Source organism: Eptatretus burgeri, chromosome 8 (assembly GCF_056783735.1).
Source record: "Eptatretus burgeri isolate ZD-2024b chromosome 8, Ebu_testis_v1, whole genome shotgun sequence".
Lineage (NCBI taxonomy): Eukaryota > Metazoa > Chordata > Myxini > Myxiniformes > Myxinidae > Eptatretus > Eptatretus burgeri.
Genome location: NC_140968.1, coordinates 5264774 through 5289158, shown reverse-complemented (window position 1 = coordinate 5289158; position 24385 = coordinate 5264774). Strand labels below are relative to the sequence as shown.

General features: G+C 43.3%; 1 protein-coding gene across 8 annotated transcripts in view; it reads right to left on the bottom strand.

The window, feature by feature from the left end:
* LOC147020983 (RNA-binding protein with multiple splicing 2-like) overlaps positions 1–24385 on the bottom strand; it is an 85882-nt gene that overhangs the window by 11663 nt on the left and 49834 nt on the right. For 4 of the 8 annotated variants that reach the window (XM_085890757.1, XM_085890758.1, XM_085890756.1 and 1 more), the window contains exons 4-7: positions 21372–21434; positions 18341–18393; positions 10874–11027; positions 9076–9206 (exon numbers count right to left, since the gene is read on the bottom strand). In XM_085890757.1, coding sequence (XP_085746883.1) covers positions 9076–9206; positions 10874–11027; positions 18341–18393; positions 21372–21434 — 401 coding nt within the window. The remainder of the gene's footprint in view (positions 1–9075; positions 9207–10873; positions 11028–18340; positions 18394–21371; positions 21435–24385) is intronic. The other 4 variants (XM_085890760.1, XM_085890761.1, XM_085890762.1 and 1 more) reach the window with 2 other exon arrangements.

The following is a 24385-nucleotide window of genomic DNA, read 5'->3' as shown; positions in this document are numbered from 1 at the left end:
GAGATTCAATAAAAGGAAGGAGATGAAGCAAAGCAGGAAAACAGTTCAACAAGTAAGCACATTTATTCACACACACGGAAGGCACGTATATACAGCCATACAAAAATGTAACAAAAGCAAATGCAAGAAAAGAGTTTCCCCCGAATAAAAGGGGCAATGTACAGGCACAGACACTTGGGCAGTTCTACTTATTGGACACGGCGCCACAGCATGCATTCAACCCGAAAGAAAGAAAGCCACCCTCATAGGCAAGGAGGCAGACAGGTCCGTAGACCAAATGTACATGGATCCTGGAGGATCGGCCAGGTCCACGAGACCGGGAAGGTCTGACCCGCGTCCTCGTGACGCGATGGCGGGCAAGCCGCAATGTTCGCGCAGCTACGCCCCAACTCCGTGCCCCTGGCGTGGCCGGCGAGCCCTCCCCGGTGTGCTCCGCGCGAGCGGTTTTGTTGGCACCACGTTTAGGGTGGGGGAGGAACGGGGCTCCCCCGGCATTATCTCAGCGCGGATGTGGGGCGGGGGAATCGCTGATGCTCAGGGAGAGGGGAATGGCTGGCTGGCTTGGACCCCACGACGAGACGAGCGAGACCCACACCGCAACCTTGTTGCCGACCGCCGTCTTCCCTTGACTTGAACTTGAACTCGACCAGCCGCCTGCAACCAAACCGCGCGAACTCCAACTCCCTCTAACTTCCCTGCAACTTCTCTCCAACTCTTCGCGAGTCGCCTTGCACTCGCATCTTTATAGGTCTCAGGAGGAGCCTATATGCAAATATTCGGATCAAAACGCAATTGGAGGCGGGGCCACGCCACCCTCTGTTCAGCCATTGGTCGGGAAAAAGGGGGAGTGAAGCATTCCTGATCCGCTTTTCGGGGCGAAAGGAACGCATTCACAGCGGGTTCGGAGGCAGGGCTACACTACCCGATGCTCGGTCATTGGACGGATGAAAAGGGGGCGTGAAGCATTCCTGATCCGCTTTTTGAAGCGAAAGGAACGCATTCAGAGCCCATGGCATGACGTGTGGTAGAAAGGCGGAGGTGGTGGGAGTTTGGTTGTTGGCAAGTGTCGTTTGAGAATGGTGGTAAAGCGATGTTTGCGGGATGGAGTTGTGGAGGTAAAGAGGCGAAGGTGGTGGTGTTTGAGTTGTTGGGCGATTAATGGTCGAAAATAACAATAGAGAAAAAAAAATGGCTAACTCAAAGCGTCACAGCCCGGATGAATCCCACATATTCCCTCTATACAACGGATTTGGGCTTAACTACACATGAACTTACCGATATATCTCACCTGAGGACTCTTTCTGGTGTAATGCGAATTTCCACAACCGTAACACTACTTTATATTTATTTTACTTGTTTACTTTTTAGCTGCTGTCAACCTTCCTCTATAATCTATATTTTCTCAATTCCCAGGAACCTGACCCCCCTTTTCCCATTGGCTCTTGGTTTTAACTATCATGCCATTTTCCAGGAACATAGCCCTTCAATATTTAAGGATTTGCTCTATACAGAGGAAGGCCTTGCGATTCGTGGGCATTATTTTCCTGAAAATCCCTGTGAACCAGAAATCTGCAAACTTAGGGAGTTGTGGGGAAAATATGGAGGGTCTTTCGCTTTATAATTTGTCCCAACTACATCCTTTATTAATGTATTTCTGCATTGTTTTTGTATTATTTATTTTCATGAATAAAAGTTATTAACAACATATTGTTACGTCTGAAGGGGGGTATGCATTCAAAGGGTAATTAGGATGTTTAATTAGGTATGCCATGCTATTCGAGTTTACCAGGATCTCGATGTAATAAGTAGCAATTCAGTCGTGATAAGTTGTCTAGTAAATGTCCATTTCTTCAAGGGGGAAATGATAATTGTCACATAATTAGATAGGGAGATGGGTTAGGGTAAGTGTGTCTGCGTAAACCCTTTTAGTATTCCCTGGAGGCTTGCCGTGACGTAACAGGACAGTGCTGCGGATGGCTCCGCCTCGTGATCACGATTGGCGGAAGGCGACGGCGGAGGGCCAATAAAAACGGCTCGATTGGAAGTGACGAGGACTCGAGGATAAAAAGGTTCTGTTTGGGGAAAAGAGGTGGAAGAAGAAGATTGATAAAGAGAAACCGTTTGGTCGAGGCTGTTGGGCTCGGAGCGTGCTCTATTATTGGGCTGGTACGTTCCTCGATTCATCGTGTCTCGTGGCCTTGCTGTGCCTCGTGCCTCACCTCGGTTGGCTCTGGGGTTCTGCTGGCTCGGAGTACGGGGCCAAACGGCGGGCGGACCTGCCTCCCTCTCCTGCTCGCATCTTGGCGCCAGAACTGGCTCCCTGGCGGCTGTGAGCGGACTCGGGCCGACACCAGGAGGTCGACAGCACCACGGTGTCTCCTGCCCCTGACGAGCGCAACGCCAGCTCGTCCGACGCCAATCCAGGGACTGTTGTGTCTACACCACGGGTCAGCCTGACCACCAGGACCAGCTACGTTTTGTGTGTGTGTGTGTGTGTGTGTGTGTGTGTGTGTGTGTGTGTGTGTGTGTGTGTGTGTGTGTGTGTGTGTGTGTGTGTGTGTGTGTGTGTGTGTACCTGGCGCCTTAGAGGGTTTGATATTTGTATATCCATTGGAATTGTTTGTGTTTCCCCCATGCCCGAACCCACACCACCATCCCGTCGAATCGCCCCAGATCCCTCCTCTTGCCGAGTCTTATTATTATTTCTGGTTCGAGAAATAAACATTATTAACTCGGTAAAAAGCGACTCGTGCCACCTTCCTCGTCCCGTTTGCTGTAGAGCGATTAAAACCGCCATCTTTGGGTTATAAAAAAATAAACCGCCTCCATCGTTTCGGCTCATTCTACTTTGGCGGGACTGTTCAAGTCCCGTGGACGTCACAATATAATAAAGTTATATTTTCCTTTATTAAGAAAATAAAATAAAGTTTCTTTTCTTGGGTTATTAAGATCATGAAACTTACCTTTAATAATAACTCGAATGTTCGACCCTTTCACTTCACTGGGGGGAAATTAATCTTTGCGTAATTGCTAAAAACAAAAAATACAAACGGTTCTTGATAATGGGGGGAAAAATAAAATTCGGTGGTGTTAAGATACCAACCCAGCTATACACTCAGGGAGCGAGGAGGGGGAGAGTGTTAATAAGATATGAATCACAGCTTTTTTCGATGCTGAATTCTGAATAATATACAACACACGAAGAGGAAGGTCAAAAAAGAAAAATTCTCACCTTCTCCTCTCTTCCTTATTTTAATCAAACTGTCTGGGGTATGTATTCGGCACAGGCCATGCCAGGAAACAATCTCTCCTCATGCGTGTACGGTGCAGTACATTATATACCGCATGTATGTATATGTGCGTACGTATGTACACACGTGTATTGCTATGCTATGCTGCCAATTGTGTATAGTACAATTGTTGACAGATGGATGCATGCACGCACACAGGGATGGACGCAGGCATGCCGAGACCAAGCTCCTTTTTTATATTGCATGATGATAGACTTGATCCAATAATGCGATGGCGATGTTCATGATGACAACAATAAAGATGAGTTGATGGTGATGATTATGTTGGAGGGGCTTAAGGGAGTAATTGTGTTGATAACCCATGTTAATGAGGTGAATAAATGTGGAAAATAGTTCACCAGCCCATGATTATTTGAGCGCATTGACTGCAATCCACAAGCCTTGCATAATTAAATTCATCGCGATGGAGCGAATTCATGAAGGGGAAACCCACTAACAGCAAGGCCTGCTCTTCAATTTTAATAAAACTAGTGCGTGGCCGTACGTGCATTGCTGTACGTGCGGGCCGTATGTGCAAAAAAATTTTTTAAAAAAACTTTCAAACCGCGTGCCAGAAACAACCACACTTGCTGTTCCTTTGCTCTCGCGTAGCCGTACATGCGTGGCCGTACGTGCAAACCAAATAAAAAATAAACCAATGTCACCCACAGGGTGACCCGTATTTTGCCAAAAGGTGACCACGTGTGACTTCTTTAAGGTCACATTGAGGTGAACAGAGCTGCTATCCACCAGGAGCGACTCCTTGAGGAATATCTGCCTACGAGAGATTCCGATGAGAATCGTTCTACAGAGTAACCATGAAAAATATGTGTTTGCCTCATAACGTCACCAAATGACGTCATAATGTCTCAAGCTTGACATATCTAGAAAGCACTCATCGAGGTGTTCAATTTGAGGTACTCCACGATATGGTTCCTAAAACTTGAAAATTTGACCTTGGGGTCAAATATGTTTGACCTCAGGCGCTAACCATGAAGGTCAAGGCCAATCGCCACCAAAAACTAATCAGCTGAGCGCCAGACCATATACTACATTCCCATAAAGTTTGGAGACGATTAGATTAAAATGACTCAAAAAATAAGGGTTTCGTCGACTCCCCTGATTTGCGACAAAGTGACCTTCACCTTTGACCTTGACCTTCAAAATTTTATGCGCTGAAAGGGACCTCTATAGGCCTCTGATATGCGAAGTTACAAAAATTTCCAATGATAACTGTGCTCTGCAGAGTGATTTATACGTGATTACAGACCAAAAAAAAACATATGAAGGTCAAGGCCAATCGCCACAAAAAATTAATCAGCTGAGCGACAGACCATGAACTATATTCCCATGAAGTTTGAAGACGATCCAATCAAAATTACTCAAAAAATAAGGGTTTTGTCGACTCCCCTGATTTGCGACAAAGTGACCTTGACCTTCAAAATTTTATGCACTGAAAGGGACCTCTATAGACCTCTGATATGCGAAGTTACAAAAATTTCCAATGATAACTGTGCTTTGCAGAATTTTTTACACGTGATTACAGACAAACAAAAATAAAAATAAAAAAACATACAAGCAGACTTACATATCTTGCAAAAACTTCGTTTTGGCAAGATAAAAACTTTCAAACAAACACACAGGTCGTTCCTTCACGCTCGTAAACGACGACTGCATTGGGGCATTGTGTTTATCTATAAATGCGCATAAGAAATCGAGAAATTATTAGAATACAGAAAGTCATCACTATCCGGAAGTGGTGCGTGCCCGTACGGAATCTTCACATGCATTCCACGAATTATCGCTTGTATTGAAGTAACAACTGCTGTGATACTTCCACACACAGAGTTAATTACAATCCAAATTAAAATCAAGTTTACCTCCCTGTCTTTGCTTGCCATGACATTCGCTGCCACTGACCATTGCCACTCCTATGCCACGGTAACTAAGGCGTCCTTTCCCTATCGGCCACGCCTACACAGCAACGTGTCTTGTCATTGGTTTGGTAAATAAATGGCCATAACTTGGGAAGCACTTGTCCGATTAATATCAAACCTTGAAAAGGCACATACTCACGTCCCCAGCAATATAGCTGGCAAGTTTCAATTAGATCGGACCAGTGGTTGTCGAGAAACAGCGGTCACACACACACACACACACACACACACACACACACACACACACACACACACACACACACACATACACATACACACAAACACACTGCTGGAAATAGATAATGATTTTGAAGATTGTTTAAAAAAAAGAAATCCGGAAATTTAGCGCAACTGAAGCAGTCTCATATACCAACCACCCTTACACACTATAATAAGATGACGTTGAGTTGTAATTTAGGAGATGGAGGCTTTATTGTTCAGTACATAGCCATTATAAGCCTGGTGTTAGCTTAATGGTTAGGGTGGTGGGCTTGGGATCTGAGGATCCTGAGTTCAAATCCCACTTGGCTGTTGAATTAATACCAGGTGGGGTTGACTCTGCCTGTCATCATCCTGAGGTCGGCAAAATGAGTGCCAGCTTGCTGGTATCCTGTGTCAGAGTGGTGACCCGTCCAGGAGTGTGCCCAATAGCCAAGGAGACTGCTTCAGCAGCACCAACGCTCTGCACAGAGTGTGGTCCCAACGGATGGATGGATATATCGCCATTATGGTGGCCTTTTCTTCTCCCCGATACACATGCCATGCCCTCTAATGGTATCTATCAATATATTGCATGGTTCTTGGAAGTATTACGAAGACGATTTGTGTTCTACAGTCTTCAAGTGCATAATTCAATTTACATTAAGGTTTAAAGAGGTTTAAAGGTGTATAAACAAAGACAATTCTGGGTTTTACCAACATATTCCGCAGTGTGTGTTACACCACCCGATCTATCATGTTGCATTAGTTCTTCATGCCTGTTGTTTGTGTCATTTATAACGTCCTTGAAAACAGTAAGTTTCCTGTTTGGAATGATTTTCAATTTTGTTTGACTGCCAGGCAGGAAGACAGAGGACAAAAAAAATAAAATAATGTCACTGCTCTCCGCGCATGTCCGATGAGGCCAAATTCTGAGCCATGGTACGGTAAAACGACAGAATTGTCGTCCTATTCATGTTCCGGATAGTGTTCAAAATCTAAACATTCGATTTAAATCGTTGTTCCTCGATCGTAAACTGATAAGACAGACAGATATGTAGGGACAGATGGACATGAACCAATTGCTTTACCCCGCTTTTCGCTTCGTGGTGCGGGGTATAAAGCGATCACTTCTTGGAGCCATATTGGAGTAATCCTTCTTCACAGTTGTCCTGGTTTGAAGTGCAAACGATACTCGTGGATCATATTTTTCATTAGCTTGATGTGTTAAAAACTTCAACATTATTATTGGACATTAAATCACCTGTTTGCTTATTGGAGAATGAATATTACGGATTTACAATGCACAGTGACACAGGTGTTGCTTTTGTTGTTTTTTTTTTTGTTTCGAAGCACAAGGAAGTTTTGGCCTCATGCTGACAAGGAAGTTAATGAGCAATTTATTTATTTATTTATTTTCAATTGTCACATCATGTTTCGCACAGCAAACATGAATAATTACTTTGCTCAAACTGTGGTACTCGTCGTGTAGAGGTTGTGTTTCAAGTGCTGTAAGTTCCATGTTGGTTCAACAGACATATCGTTGCCATTTATAAGTTATAAAAAATTGATAGTCATTGTTGGACTTCCATGAAAGGTTATTATGGACTCCTATGAAACTTAGTTCGTCTGTTAGTGTAACCATCTGAACCCCTTGCTCAGCCAAGCGTGACGCAGGGAACCCAGGTTCAAATCCCACATAGCACATGCTTGTCCATGGTCTACTTATGCTCATGCAATACATGTTATAGTACACCGTTGTCTACCAATGTCTTTATCTGACACATAATATGTACAAGCTCCTCCATGAGCCTTGGAACATTGTAAAATAAAAATGTGGGACTTGACTATCCATCCATCCATTGGGACCATACACTGTGCAGAGCTTTGGTGCTGCCTCAGCAGTCTTCTTGGCTATTGGACACAATCCTGAACGGGTCACCACTCTGACACAGGATACCAGCAAGCTGACACTCATTTTGCTGACCTCGGAAGGATGACAGGAAGAGTCAACCCCACCTGGAATTAATTCAACAGTCAAGGGGGATTTGAACTCAGGATCCAAGGATCCCAAGACCCCCACCCTAACCATTAAGCCAACACCAGGCATAATTGACTATCACAGCTCGGATATGTAGCATCTGTATGCTGTAAGCACTCCACAGACTTCCCATATCATTTGATGACATTTAAAAATAGATCATTAGCAGCAAAAGAATGGCATTTAAAAATCGGCCAACTTTTAACCTGCTTGGTGTATAGCTTCGTACGGTATTTTGATACATGTTTCACGCGTTGATGCAGAAATCTCATCATGATGTTGGGCCACAAACTCGTTCATTAAACCCTCATTGAAGTATTCTTTCAAATGTCTTAATTGCAAGAAGATATTCATTAACTTTCCAGAGGTTGAAGATTAGGTTTTGCATCGTTGATGTTGTTCGTCTTTCGGCTGCTCCCGTTAGGGGTCACCACAGCGGATCGTCCGTTATGATCCGCATACTGATTTGGCACAGGTTTTACGCCGGATGCCCTTCCTGACGCAACCCTGGTCGCCTTTTACGACACAGGGATAAGGATTGGGTTTCGCCATGATTCCGGGCTGCCCTCCACCCTCTCATAGCGCGGCCCAGCACAGAGCCCCCGTCCTCAAGCGATCCTCCAACCCAAGCCTCCGAGTTGCCGGATTACAGGCGCACGCCACTACGCCTGGTATAAGGTTGTGCATCGTTGATAAAAGTGAAAAAAGAAAATCAGGAAACACCGAGCAGTTTGAGAGTAAACATGAAAACTGGATCAATCTAAACTTTGATGAATGAATGGAACAATGTCAAAGTGAGAAACCATGTTTAATTAAACAGACAAAGAAACTCTAAATTTGAAAGAATAAATTTATACAAGAAAGGGAGGAATGGAATTTTGAATGTTGTGGAACACTGAATATGGTAACATGAACACTGGGAATGCTGCCAGCGCCATTCTTTCACGAGATTGTTCTTCGTCTTCTTCTTCTGTGCGTGTTGTGTGGTTGCTGTTGTGTGTTTTTTTGTTTAACCAAGCCCATGCCCCCTCCCCTGAGAACAAAAAAATACAAAAACTACAAAAAGTTTAAAAATAAATAAACAAATACAAAAACTCAAAAAAATCATAAATTTATCATTTTCTTCTTTGTATCTTGTGTTGATAAAATTAGTGTGGTGTTGATGTCGCGCAGGCATTACGGGCTGAATGGCCTCCACCTGGGTCTGATTTCCTTGTGTTTCTTCTTTGGGCTTCTCCATAAAATCCCATCACACGTTCTTGACGGATATAATGAGCGAGGTGGATGGTGTTTCTGGCATAATTCCATCAAATGGTTGTTGTTGTTGTTGTTGTTGTTGTTGTTGTTGTTGTTGTTGTTCTCTGACCTTCACTCATTCTTTATCAAATAACTGGTGAGTAATAAAAATAGATTTGTATATTTTCATGGTCACAATACTTAGTTGTTTGTCAAAAGATAACAACAACCTTGGTGTATCTTGAATTACGAGCGTGTTTTTCTTCGAGAACTCCTTGAACTCTCCTCACGAACAAAATACCAAATGAAAATTTCAAGGAAGAATGAATAGTTTAGGAAAATTACTCTTTGAGACGCGGCAAGACTGACTGACCTGTGTATGTACCGTGGTGGGGAAGGTGAAAGCTGTTTGCGGTAATGGTGGTGGAATCTCTGGAGCATACAATGGATACGGTGCCCAGGCCTCTGCGCCAGCAGGTACCAATGTGGCTCCAGCCAGGTCATCTGCAGGGTACATAGATATCAGTTTCAGAGCAAGCTCACCTTGCATTTCATGCAACAGAATCTTAGAAGTAGCATGTACTACTACGGTTGGAGTCGCTCGGCAATTCGAGGGTGTGATGAAAACCCTACCTGACTTTTGAAATGAGAAATTAATTAATGGACTCGAGTAATTATATGGTAATATTATAACTTGTTTGAAATAGTCATCCTTTTCTGCCAAATGCCAAAAATCATCATCATCATTATCAGTTGCCCAGGCATCCTTACTGGAAGCCCACAGTCCCCGAGGAAGCCGGCCACTCCGACCGGATTCCATCAGTGATCGAGCAAGGAAAAGTTAAATAGTCGTCTGTGTCGTTGCGAGTTGAGAGACAGTTGTAATGAAGTGGTGTCAAGTTCATCAACGTGGCAGAACGAACAGATCCTGGGTTGGGTCGAGTTTGTGTTTATCGGGGTTTTTTTTCGTGCCGGGTGGGAACCGGAACGAAGTCGAGATGATGTTATTGTGGAGGAACGCAAGCGGGTTTGTTCAGATGGCTGGATTCATGGGGTGTGGTTCGTTGAAGATTTTATTGTTGTGTTGTGTTGTTGCAATGCGATGGTGGTGGTGTGGTTGTGAATATTTTCCGAGATGTGTTTAAAGGGGGAGGTTGATGTTTGAAAGGACGTTGTTACCGCAAGTTGCTGGTGAGATAATTCTGTGTCTTGGGGGGGTGGGAGTGATATCTTCTGCCAAACCTACAACTCCATCGAACAAGAAACCATATGAATGAGGCTAAACAATCAAAATGTACTGAGCAATGCATGAAATTGTGGTGGCAATATGACAAGTTTTATGCCAGTTTTACTGGAACATCAGGAAAAAAAAATATTAATCCATTTTGGAAAATAAATTGACAGCAGAAAAAGGCTGCAGAGGCCTGACAACGTTTGACTGGTGACGCTACTAACCAAGTGAATTTGATGATTGGGTGTCCCACACAAATGACTCGTTCACAATCGTGATCGAAAAGATTGTACAAAAGGACAATGTTTTTTTTTATCAAATATGAATAATATTTTTGGGACATTTGTCTTGAGCACGACCAATGTGACCACCATTTTGCGTCTGCACTCCCTTCAATTCTTCCCATGAACATAATACCGATAACACCGGCATTTACAGAGCTCGCAGAACCGCAAGTTAATTTTGCCATGCCAGGAGTATTTCATAAATGTTTGGATTTTTCAAAACACCAAAACTGAACTTAGTCTGTTTAAAAACCCCACTTTGGTGCATAAGGGGCCTTGTCAGAAAACCAGATGTGCAGGGTTTCAGGGTGTTCATTGAAATACTGCAGTCGGTACAGTTTTATCGTCGTATCCTTTGACAAACGATGCAACGCGTTGCTAACAATCTGCGCCACTTACCTATCTGCGACGAAAACAAAACCACCGTCATTTAATTGGACACCCAGCAGTTCACAATGGGTACAGTTCGTGCATATCAGCTCTACTCTGAGTGTAGGCACAATGTCTGTTAATGGCAGCGAACTCAAATGAGCTCAAAAGGGAAAAATGTGACCATAAACGCAACCAAGAATGCACCCTTAAAAGGCCTCTCCATCGTGACACAGATCGATTGCATACAAGCGGCGAATCACTTCACGACATCGTGCCCAACTCACAAGGCTCACGGGTGATGAAATGTGGACCGAAGACCGGTTGAAGCATGGAGGCCGCGTTCGGCACTCCCACGAGCTTGCTCTTTGCAGTCTTGGTGTTGCTTTTTGCAAATTCCAAACGCAGGGTCTGCGGACACTCTGGGTCGAATCGCACTCCCTAGAGAATTGGCACAAGAATGGGTAAGGGGAAACAATGCCAGGTAGAGATTTTGTCTCGGCCTCGTGGTTATGGTGTCCAGTTGTAGATCCATGCAATTACTGGTTATTTTATGTGTTCATCAGCAGAGTTCAATTGATTTCTCGCTTGGTGAACCAAAGCTGATGGAATACTCATAAATTACAAGATGAGCAATGATATAACTCACAAGAATTGCTTTACGATTTAAATAATGTAAATAGGAATTACCAAAGGTCAAGATGAAATAAAAGTACAAAATGATGTAAAAGGGAAGATGAGAATGATTCAAAAAGACATGCTGGGGTTGATTGGCGATACATTAATTAAGCAGAGACAACAAACAGTAATAACATTTTAAAACAATATTTTTGATTTAACCCTTTGCTTGCTATTGACTGAATAATCAGTTTACATTTTTCAAGCAGCAATAAATGATGATCTTTTTCTTGTCTTTTTGGCCTGGGTGACAAAAACAATGGGATCACATGAACCACTTGCACGAATACAGGGAAAATTGGATCCCATGATTGAGTAATAATCATGGACCCCATTGAGAGGGAATATGGGGCTTGGCGTGGCAGACAGATTGGTGGCCTCTCTGTATTCAACCACCTCCTTTTTTGTCTTGCACCTTGTACCCAATTTTGTCCTGTATCCTCTGCCGTTTTCTGGTCTTGCACCCTCCACCCTTTTTTAGTCTTGTACCCTCTGCCCTTTTTTGGTCTTGCACCCTCTGCCCTTTTTTGGTCTTGCACCCTCTGCCCTTTTTTGGTCTTGCACCCTCTGCCCTTTTTTGGTCTTGCACCCTCTGCCCTTTTTTGGTCTTGCACCCTCTGCCCTTTTTTGGTCTTGCACCCTCTGCCATTTTTTAGTCTTGCACCCTCTTCCCTTTTTTAGTCTTGCACCCTCTGCCCTTTTTTAGTCTTGCACCCTCTGCCCTTTTTTAGTCTTGCACCCTCTGCCCTTTTTTAGTCTTGCACCCTCTGCCCTTTTTTAGTCTTGCACCCTCTGCCCTTTTTTGGTCTTGCACCCTCTGCCCTTTTTTGGTCTTGCACCCTCTTCCCTTTTTTAGTCTTGCATCCTCTGCCCTTTTTTAGTCTTGCACCCTCTGCCCTTTTTTAGTCTTGCACCCTCTGCCCTTTTTTAGTCTTGCACCCTCTGCCCTTTTTTAGTCTTGCACCCTCTGCCCTTTTTTAGTCTTGCACCCTCTGCCCTTTTTTTAGTCTTGCACCCTCTGCCCTTTTTTAGTCTTGCACCCTCTGCCCTTTTTTAGTCTTGCACCCTCTGCCCTTTTTTAGTTTTGCACCCTCTGCCCTTTTTTAGTCTTACAGCCTCTGCCCTTTTTTAGTCTTGCACCCTCTGCCCTTTTTTAGTCTTGCATCCTCTGCCCTTTTTTAGTCTTGCACCCTCTGCCCTTTTTTTAGTCTTGCACCCTCTGCCCTTTTTTAGTTTTGCACCCTCTGCCCTTTTTTAGGCTTACAGCCTCTGCCCTTTTTAATTCTTGCACCCTCTGCCCTTTTTTAGTCTTGCACCCTCTGCCATTTTTTGGTCGTGCACCTCTGCCATTTTTTGGTCGTGCATCCTCTGCCTCTTTTTTGGTCAGCAAGAGTGAAAGAGAGCAGCGGTGGGTCTGGGAGAACACATTCTATTCCTCTATCTTTGAGAATATTCCTCTCTATCTGTCTCCTCTCTATATCTGGAATTATTATCTATAAATGGGTGGCCATTTTTTCCCCCATGTGCTTTCCCAATGTCTGGCGTTTTACCATACATTTTTATCCATGATAATCATGAGAAGTCAAATTGTGATATCTAATTTTTTCCAGATCAGGTGGTGCAGACGTGGGAGGAGTCAGCAAGAGGAGAAGATAGCAGGGGGTGGTAAAAATCATGAGGTGATAATGGACAACTCTCTTGAAGAACTGTAAGGAAGGACATATGACAATGGACATGGAATCGGTTCCATGGACAAGTGAATAGAGGGAAGAACTTGAAGGAATGGAGGTGAGCATTGTTGTTGTTGTTGTTGTTGTTATTTCCACAACCAATCTGAGGGGATCAAGGTGCCCACGACCCATCATAAATTTTGAGCAGCAATTTAGAATTTGGTCAGGCTACCAGCACACAATGTCTGACATTTTCTGTACCAGCACGCAATTGAACCATGTGATCTTGAACATCTCCAAGTAAATACTTGCAAATAGGACAGTGAGCTGAACATCTAACAAAGGAAGGTATACTCATTGATGTGGTGCCTTGCTTGTGAAACAACAGGATGACAGAGAGTCTATCAGTGGGTTAGGATTTGAATGCCATGTATCGAACAGACATTAAACCGGAGAGCCCGTCTGCCAGCACTAGTTGGTGAACGTCAAAGATGAAGAGTAGGTGAGTTATCGCCGGTACCCTGAATTAATTACAAAATCATGCCTCGACTGCAAATTGCAAGTCGTCTGGTCTTCTTGGACATTCCTTGACACCAGGTTACATTGCTTGCTATCATAGAGTGTGGTTGATGTCTGTGCAGCAGCTTCAGTCTCTGCGGAACTACACTTAGTGTTACGAGTGTTGCACTCTGAAATTATTTTTTGCTCGAGCTGCAAACAATAATTACCTCCACCCCCGAAGGTGAAGGAGGTTATGTTTTCACTCCTTTCTGTCTGTTTGTTACTTGCAAAATCGAAGATTTTTCTTCGAAGTTTGTGTGCAGGATATCTCAAAACGTTGCGGACAGATTTGGACGAAACTTGGTGGATATGTTGGGTGTGTGATGAGGAAGACTTGATTCGATTTTGTTAAAGATCCGAATCCAGATCCGGATCCGAGAATTTTTAAAATTATTAAGTGATTTTTAACCATTGGAAGATGGGGCCAAAAACAATATATTGCATGATATTTCAAATTTTTCTTGGCCCCGATATGTTCTACTTTATCAAGCATTGTGTGACAGAGTTATGCACTCTACTGAGTGCCTGAATAGTCTTGTTGATGTTTTCCTTATGTCTGCATAACCTGATTATGATCAGGTGACGCAATTGGATATTTATATTATGAGGGTCGGTACAAAAGTAATGCCTCTTATTTTATTTCTCACTAAATATAATTTGAATTGCAATGAAAATTACAGGGAATATGCATACATATGTGGCAAATATGAAGTTATTTCCCCCCCCCCCCCCACTCGATATCGATTTCCCCACTCTTGAAACGCTTTGCCCAACATTCACACACATTATTTAAACGCCGATGAATATCCACTGGTGGAACGTCTTCCGGTTTCTCTATCTTTGAGAAATTCAATAATTGTTCTCCGTTTCGTACGCACACTTAGCGGAGCAGCCATTTTTGAAGTGTGACGTGATATTGTCACGTGATCGATTACAGAGTCGCTCAACTTAAAATGTGTGGGAGATACTGTAGGCCATTGAAAGTTGCTGTGAAACTGCCCAAATCAGGACAACACTTAGGGTACCAGCACACAAGCAACCCTCACTATAAAACAAATTCACCAGGCCTGTTTCACTTGAACATTACAGGCTGAAATGAACTTCCATCATGAATGGCAATCAGTTATACTCCGAAGTATACAGTATATCCGAGGCAGTATATATGTGGACGAGGTGTTTACCATCTTTTCTGGGACTCTCTTTACGCTGTGAGTGATACAGCATCGTGACAACAATGGGTGGGAGGAGAGCACGGAGGAGTAGTGGGTTGGAATGCCTTCTGATGTATGAAACTGGAGGAGTCTGTTAAAGGGGTTGCCAATGATTAGGGAAACTCGTTTAGTTAATCAGTAATACATTTTCTTTCATTGTGACGTTACTCAATGTTTACAGTCAGGCCAACTCTAATTTCAAGTTAAGACGGGAACAGAAGATTGTAAAAGCTGATTGCAACACCATTTTTCCGTTGTTATTCACGTTTTAATTCTCGATTCGTTCATTACGTCACATCAGGAGAATTATTCAACGAGAGGGAAGTCGATGGCACGCCATTGCAAATCCTCACTCGTCACGCTTCCCTCCGAAAAACAAATATGAAAGATGGCAAAGGCTCCAACAGGAATGACCCAATGTCAAATTTTGAGTTTAATTTATTTTTTCCTGTTTTGACCCCCTGTGACCCCAAGTCCCCACCCCCTGGGGCATGAACTATGGGTCAAATCATAAAAGGTCGTTACATATTTAATACGTCCCCCAATGTTGATTGCATATACAAAGTTTCATTTTTAAAAGTGTTGAGAAATGTGCCAGTAATTGTATTTTTTTTTTGTTGTTGTTGTTGTTGTTGTTGTTGGTATTTGACCTCTTGACCTTGCTGCAGGGGACAGGGCCAAAAGTTAGAATGCTCTTGCAGCTTTGGACTACATGGTGATCATAACTACCAAGCTTGGTGAATTTCTGCCCAACAGTTTAGTTTGGAGGAGAGAGCGTGATGGACAGACAGACAGAGCCAATTGCGATACACTCCTCCACTTCTTTTTTTTTTTTTTAACGCGTGGAAATTAATAGAAAGTAGAGGTATTTTCAATAATTAATCTACTGCCAATATAATCACCAACATATTTCTTTCTTATTTTATTTTATTTATTTATTTTGTATACCTTGTTGAGGCTCGTATGAGAGCTAACACACAACGCACAACAAGGGGGGCAGGAGACAAGAGGGGCGGGAGAGGGAAGGACAAAACAGTGGGGAACAGAGACATTCGGAGATCTGCGGAAGGGAGAGGGATGGGGCGGGGAACACGGGGAATACAAGATGGACATGACAGGGACTTTCAGGATGGAAAGCAGGGAATTTGAAGGAGGTGGGCTTGGGGTGAATTAACGGGGGAAGAAAACATCGAGGATTTCGATGGGGGATGATAAGAGGTGGTGGTGAACAGCTGTTTTATGATAAGAGGTGGTGGTGAGTACTTTAACCATTATTATTATTATTCTTTATTTTGTTTATTAAGGTACCATTAGCCTTTCAGGCTGTGGTACCGTATTGTTTCTGTTCAGATTATTTGTTATTTATTGTTATTATTATTATTATTATTACTAGTGCATGCCCGTAGGTGCGTGCCCGTACGTGCGTGGCCGTACGTGCAAACAAACAAAAAAAACCTTTCAAACCGCGTGCCAGAAACAACAAACACACAGGCCGTTCCTTCGCTCTCACGTGCCCGTATGTGCGTGGCCATACGTGCATGGCCGTATGTGGGGAAAAAAAAGAAAAGAACAAATACTTTAAAACCGCTTGAACAGAAACAACCACACAGGCCGTTCCTTCGCTCTCACGTGCCCGTACGTGTGTGGTCGTACGTGCAAAAAAAAAAAAAACTTTCAAGCCACGAGCCAGAAACAACCACACAGGCTGTTTCTGCACTCTCACGTGGCCGTACAAAAAAAAATACAAAACTTTCAAACTGTGAGCCAGAAACAATCACACAGGCCGTTCCTTTGCTCTTGCAAACCCCCCCCTCCCCCTAAACCCCCCCCTAAAAAAAAACTTTCAAACCGCGAGCCAGAAACAAACACACAGGTCGTTCCTTCGCTCTTGTAAACGACGACTGGATTGGGGCATTGTGTTTATCTGTAAATGCGCATAAGAAATCGAGAAATTATCACAATACATTAAGTCATCATCCGAAAGTAGTGCGTGCCCATACGGAATGTTCACATGCATTCCACGAATTATCGCTTGCATTGAAGTAACAACTGCTGTGATACTTTCACACACATGGTTAATTAAAATCCACATTAAAATCAAGTTTACCTCCCTGTCTTTGTTTGCCATGACATTCGCTGCCATTTACCATTGGCACTCCTACACCACGGTAACTGAGGCACCGATCGACCCCCAACGTAACCGGCCCGGCACGTGACGTCATCGTCAGCCGGCCGCGCACCGGCCTACGCAGCAACATGTCCTGTGATTAGTTACTAAATGGCGCATCGGCCACGCCGACGCAGCACATGTCCTGTCATTGGTTGGTAAATAAATGGCCATAACTTGGGAATCACTCGTCCGATTAATATCAAATCTTGAAAAGGCACATACTCAGGTCCCCAGCAATATAGCTGGCAAGTTTCAATTAGATCGGACCGGTGGTTGTCGGGAAACAGCGGTCACAGACACACAGACACAGACACACACACACAAACACAGAGACAGACACACACACACACAGACACAGACACACACACACACATATATATATACACACACACACACACACACACACACACACACACACACACACACACACACACACACACACACACACACACACACACACATTGCTGGAATTATAGATAGATGAAATGAGGTCAATGAGATGACAAATGAAGGGGTTTAATGCAGACTGCAGAGCAATGAGTAAGGAAACCCATTGTTGTGAACCGTTTTCACCACCAAATTGAGATGTATTTCGTTGGCAAGCATGTTGAGTGGAGCTGAATTCCTTAACACTTCCAAAGGCCACACCATTTTGACAATTGGAAACAAAAAGAAGTTGTGCATTTTTTTGATAAATTATTTTCGGAACAATTTTTCTTCAATAAATAAATAATAATAAAAATTGTCTCCATGTACATTGTACACACCTTTATCTCGTTAGCACCTCTTCATAAACAACATCGCTGAGGAAACGGCGCTTCTTCTTTGTTTCCTCGTCCAGGGCAAGAATGCGGAGGCTGCTGGATCTGCCAACGTTTTGATAAATTATTAGTTTTAATGGCCAATTATTCAATTAGCGCCAACGTATTTTGCCTTTTCGTAAGGAAAAATACAAAGAGAAGAGAAGAGAAAAAACCCGTAATGGCGAACGCGGCTGAGTTTCTTTTCCCCATCGACCACGCCTACGCAGCAACACTTCCTGTCATTGGCTGATAAAAAATGGCCGCAGCAATGGTTCCTGTCATTGGTTGGTAAATAAATGGCCATAACTTGGGAAGCACTCGTCCGATTAATATCAAACCTTGAAAAGGCACATCCTCAGGTCCCCAGCAATATACCTGGCAAGTTTCAATTAGATCAGACCAGTGGTTGTCGAGAAACCGGTCACACACACACACACACACACACACACACACACACACACACACACACACACACACACACACACACACACACAGACACGCACACATTGCTGGAATTATAGATAGATTATTATCTCCACGCTTTTCGAAATAAACCAGGGGGATATTGTAAATATGCTCCATCTGTCTGTCTGTCCGTCACGCTATCCCCTCATAAAAGGTTGGGCATGAATTCACCAAACTTGGTGGTTATGATCATCACCTGGCACGAAGGTGCAAGAGCAGTGGAACTTTTGGCTCTGCCCCCCTGGGTTCCTGGGGTGGGATCACCAAAAAATGCAATCAAGGGAACATTTTAAAACATTTTTAATGAAACTTTATATTTGCAATCAGCATTGTGGGATGCATGAAATATGGAACGATTTTTTGGATTTGACCCCTGGGGCATGGTCCAGGGGTGGGGACTTGGGGTCGTCAGGGTCAAAACTGAAGGTTTTGTTTTTTTTAAGCTCAAAATTTGATATTGGGTCATTCCTGGTGGAACCTTTTGCCATCTTTTAACTTTGCTTCAGGAGGGAAACATGGGCATTATTAATTATTATTATTATTATTATTATTATTATTATTATTATTATTATTATTATTATTACCCTCGCCGAAGTACAGGGTATTGCATTAGGGTCCATTTAATTTGTTACTTGGCATTTATTTTTTGACAAGTATGTTGATCGCCTCCCTTTGTTTGTTACTTTGGCGAAAAAAAATCGTTCTGAAATTAATGTCACTGACCATGCGACGGTCCCGCATTGAAGTTTCGTAAAATTTGGTCGACCAAAAAGGTCTACTTAGGCCAATAGGCCAATTTGAGCCAAATTTTCTAATATCCTCAAATTTAATCCGATTGACTTGAAATTTTAACAGTATTTGCATATCAGGTTGTTGAAGTCAACCACCTATTACCTTTGAGGTTATCATCAGTAAAAAAGGTCAACATAGGCCATAAGGTCAACCCAAAATTGGCAAAAAAAATAATTGTTTCTAAAATTGTCAATTTTCATCCGATGGACTTCAAATTTGAAGACCATTTGCATATCAGGTCGCTGAATTCAACCACCTATTAATTTTGAGATCAATAAGGACCAAAAGGCCAATTTGGGCCAAATTTTCCAAAAATCCTCACTTTTCATCCGATTGACTTGAAATTTGAAGAACATTTGCAGATGAGGTCGCTGAACTCAACCACCTATTAATTTTGAGGTCAATAAAGGCCAAATTTCTAAAATCCTCAATTTTAATCCAATTAACTTGAAATTTGAAGACCATTTGCAGATCAGTCACTGAATTCAACCACCTATTAATTTTGAGGTAAACATAGGCCAAAAGGTCAAAATAAGCCAAAAGGCCAATTTGGCCAAATTTTTTTTAAATCCTCAATTTTCATTCGATTGATTTAAAATTTGAAGAGCATTTTCATATCAGATTGCTGAATTCAAACACCTATTAATTTTAAGGTCAAAAGGTCAACACAGGCCTAATTTCTAAAATTGATAGATAGGGCCAAAAACTAAATATATCACTTTGTCTCAAAAAGTTGCGGACAAGTTATGACAAAACACGGTGGATGAGTTAGATCGGTGACAAGAACAATCGGATTGGATTTTGGTTCAGATCCAGCCCAACAGTGGAATACAAAACATGAACTGTTCCACCTGGCAGAGGTATGCGCTCTACCGAGTGCCATTTTACTTTGTGCTGTTTTGCCAAGTTGTCACTCGACGAGTAATTTTTCATTTGCTTGTTTGTTTGTCTGTCTGTCTGTCTGTTTGTTTGTCTGCACAGAACTTTCGTGTTTTTCTGGGCAACCGCTTGGTGGATTGAGACAAAGTTTTCACCATTGGCGCGACAACTCATGTATAATGTTTTAATTATAATAATGATGTCATAAGTCACGTGGTATGGCACCCATAGAGGAAAAATGGGAAAACTTTGCACCTCTGTATCTCCGAAACCGCACCAAGGAAAAAATTGAAACTTGGCACACAGCATCGACTCCTCATGGGAAATGAGTGCGATTTTTATGACATCATAGGTGCCTTTGTTATGACGTCATAATTGCATATGCAGAATGCTCCATCCGATCAGTATGAAAAATTGTGAGGGTCATCTTGGGATAAAATGGATCGTAGAAGAAAAAAAATATGATGACATCATCGGTCACGTGATTCGGCAGCCATATTGCCTTTTTTAAGCCTTCAAAAAATCTTCTTCTCTGTTGTGGCTGAACAGACTGAGGCAAAACTTTACATGTACGACCTCCTATCCATGAGGAACAAAAAGTTCACACACATTATGTTATAGATCACATGGTTTGGCAACCAAACTGGATTTACCCTAAAACCTATAAAACTACACCACTCAAAAGAAGTCCTGGCAGGGGTCTGCAATCTCTGATTGCTCTTTTTCTTGTTATCATTATTGTTATTATCATCATAATACCTTTCACTTGGGAATTGGACAGTCAATGTGTTCACGGGGTTGCAGGGGACAATAAGCAGGTCCTGTACGCCAATTTTCTGGTTCTGATTTCAATTCTCATGTGGATCAGGTGCTTGATAAATTAAACTCCCCCCCCCCCCCCATTTCCTTGAAAGCAAGCACCTCACTAAATCAATCCCAATCTTTTTGGAAACCTTCAAATATCACGCTAGATTACCATGATAATGAATAAAACTAGTTCGTGACACAAGGCCAGGACAGATATGTTACCTGACTCAACAAGGGCATGGGGGGGGGGGGGGATACAGCACACCATGCCTCATGTTGTCCAGTTAAATAAATATACAAACAGCTGAAGTTATTTTGATCCTCGTCTTAACGATGGCCTTGATTGAATAATGAGGTATATAGGGACGTGGTTAAAGACGTCACAATGTATCATGGGATACACGAGTCACCCAATCCACACCTGTTCTCCACCTCCACACCAATGCCCTCGATGATGTAACAGGTGACCTTCTCATTGATTCACCTTACAGACAAGAATAATAAATGGGAGAGGAGGGAAGGGTGTGCCTATCATTTGTACAAAGAAATAAGAGAGCAGCAACATGATCAATTTTGATCGCATTGTGTTTGCAATTAATGGCTGAACGGCCTCGTAATAATGGGAAGTACGGTATGAAAAAAAAAATTTTGTTTTTAATTTCTCCAACTTTACTTCCATGAAGGCTCGAATTACATTGGATATTCTCGTGGAATGTTTGCGTGTCAGTACCAGAGGTTTATGGACTCACATTGAGTGCATTTTTCGCTGCTTCTGCTTCAGATCTGCTTCCAAACATGACAAAACCCACAGGCTGCAAGACAAGAAACAGAGCAATGGCAGAGGAGGTTTGGTTTGGGGTGGGAGGGGTGGAGGGGCCTAACCAAAATACAGTATGCTACATTAATCCCCCTCCAACAAAATCATTGTTTTCACAATGTACAAAAGAGGGCCACATGAAAATGACAGAAACCCTCAGTCATTTGCAACGATTGATTGATTTGTAAACCAAAGTTACTCTTGAGCGGAATGTTGCTCTCCACGCTCTTTTCCTTGGAACCGCTTCGCTATTGCTTCAGCCGGGTGAATGTGTATGTGTGGTCCAAACTGCTGATGTAAACGCCGAGACCTTTAATTGGAATTGTTCTTCCATTGAACACTAACCCCTTCTTTGTAAGTACAAATGCTGTATTTGTTCTTCCGCAGTAGATTTTTTTTTTTGTGTGTGTTCCTGATGTACACGATCTGCTCATGAGACGGTATTGTGACGAGAATATTGTGAAATCTGAGCGTTTTCGTGTTTGAGCATCTACATATTATATACACTGCAGGCCCAAAACTGAAATCCTGCCAAACAACACCCTCTCCTGTTTATATATACAAGAGGCTTGCCCCCCCCCCCATTGTTTTGGATGTAAAATGAGGTAAAACACATGAAAAGGATCTTTTATAACATGTTTTGTTGTTGTCATGGTTGTGGTTGTTGTTGTTGTTGTTGTTGTTGTTTATGTGCTCCTTCCATGTACTTGTATACATTTTTTTTCTCTGGCTTTGAGAAATATTACTAAAGATAATTTTGTGTGATCCTCCCGTGTACGTCTAAAGGGTTCCTGCTGTCGGAAAATAATAAATGTTACCGTTGGAACCGCTGCATTAAAACTCGATGTACCGCTTCTCAAGGGGTGGGAGGAGCCCCTTGTGAGCCAATGACCATCCGTATCTGCTGCCCAACTGTGTCTGCAGATGTCCTCCTTTTTCTGGGAGGTTGGTGGTGGGATTTGCACTCTGGACACCAGAAAACACTTCAATCCGCAAAACACACGAAGAAAACTGAAAACCCACTCCGTGGGAGTACCTCGTGTGCAGCTGCCCATTGTCGAGGAGCTCACAGGATAATGGGATTGGGACAAAGCCTTTGGGACCCTCATTCTTTGATGATAGGAGGAAAAGCACGGGGTCGCCTTCCTGGGTCACGTTCCCTTGCTGTCAGAGTGGGGCCGAGGTGTCACCCACCAGACTGCGGTCTCCTCGGGTTGACCTGAGGCGGTCACTTCAGGTGGGTTTCTGAAATGTCCTATCCTTAAGAGAGGATGATCACCTGTCTCTGCTATCATCTGAGCTCAAGCATTTGAACATCGATATTGCAGCACTCTCTGAGGATGGGAGACCGGATAGTGCTGAGCTCATGGTGGTTGATTACACCTACAACTGGTCTGATTGCTCTGATGATTACCATGCTGAAGGAGTTGCTGTAGCTGTGTCTAATAAGCTGACTCCCATGATAATTGAAGTAATACCCATCAACCGAGCGTATTATGAAACGAAGGATACGTCAGTCCTCGGGTGTCATTTCCTTGGTCTCTGTATATTCTCCGATTGAGGCGAGTGATCTCACCGTGAAGGACGCATTCTCTGCCACGCTCGAATCTGTGGTTGATTATTGCCCCAGGTGAGATACTCTTCCAGTCTTGGGGGATTTCAATGCAATGACTGGTACTGACAGGGATGATCTGGAACTGTGAACCAGAATAGCATCAAGTTCCTTGACTTTGAAATAAGTCATGGACTTTGGGTGGCCGGTTCATCGTTTCATCACCCACAGCTTCATCGCTGGACTTGGTATTCCAACACTGGTGATGTGGCAATGGAGATTGATCATATGCTTGTTGATGGTGGCTGGAAGATGATTCGGAACTGCAGGGTCTATCGGAGTGCTCAGTTCCTCAATACCGACCACAGGTTTATTGTAGTAACTCTGAAGTTGCAGCTCAAATCCAGGAGAATGGTACCATCCCAGCCTCGGCTGGATGTTGGCAAGCTCAAGTATGAGAGGGTAGCTGAGGAGTTTGCCAACAATCTGAGTGGGGATTTGGGGGATCTGAAAGTTTTGGGAATCCTGAAGAGTTGTGGAGTACTATCAAAGCTACCATACTTAATGCTGCCACTGGATGTCCTGGAACCCACAGTTTGTAGTTAGTTTGTAGTAGGGCGAGGAAGAACTTTGCCTCCCAAGGGACACTGCACACCATTGACCAGAATCAGAGGGCCAAGCTTTATGGCAGAGCTGAACTGTTCAGGGAGGTGAGACATACAACTGCATGTGCGCTAAGGGTGGACAAGAAGGCCTACGTGCGAGGAATCTGTAAAGATGAAGAGCATCACCTGTGGTCAAGTGATTGTCGTCCTGCTTACAGGGGAATTTGGGCATTGCGTTACTCCAGCAACATCCCTCGATGTACTGCAGCTAGAGCGGAGGGTGGTGGGCTTTTCACCGAGAAGTCAGAAGTGAAGGTCTGCTGGGCCGGTTACTTTGAGCGGCTGTAAAAGGCTGACCCACCAGCTGTTGAATTTAATGTCAGGGGTATTCCTATCACTATTACTGACACTCCAATCAACTGTGAACCGCCTTCGTTTTGTGGAAACACAGGCTGTGTTGAAACAGATGAAAGGAGGTAAAGCTCCTGGGATTTGTGCTATCCATGTTGAACTTCTCAAGGCTGGTGGAAATGCTGGACTCGTGCCGTTGCATGCACTTCTATGCTCGGTTTGGAACACAGGCATCATCCAAACTGACCGGAAGAGGGGCCTTGTTATCCCTCTCTGAAAAAGGAAGGGTGATCACCAGGGCTGCAACAACTACCGAGGGGTGACATTGTTCTCAATGCTGGGCAAGGTCTTTTCTCAGATAATTCTTGATAGCCGGGTTCACCACCATCTCCTTGAGCACCAGCGTCCAAAGCAGGCAGGCTTTACACCAAAGAGGTC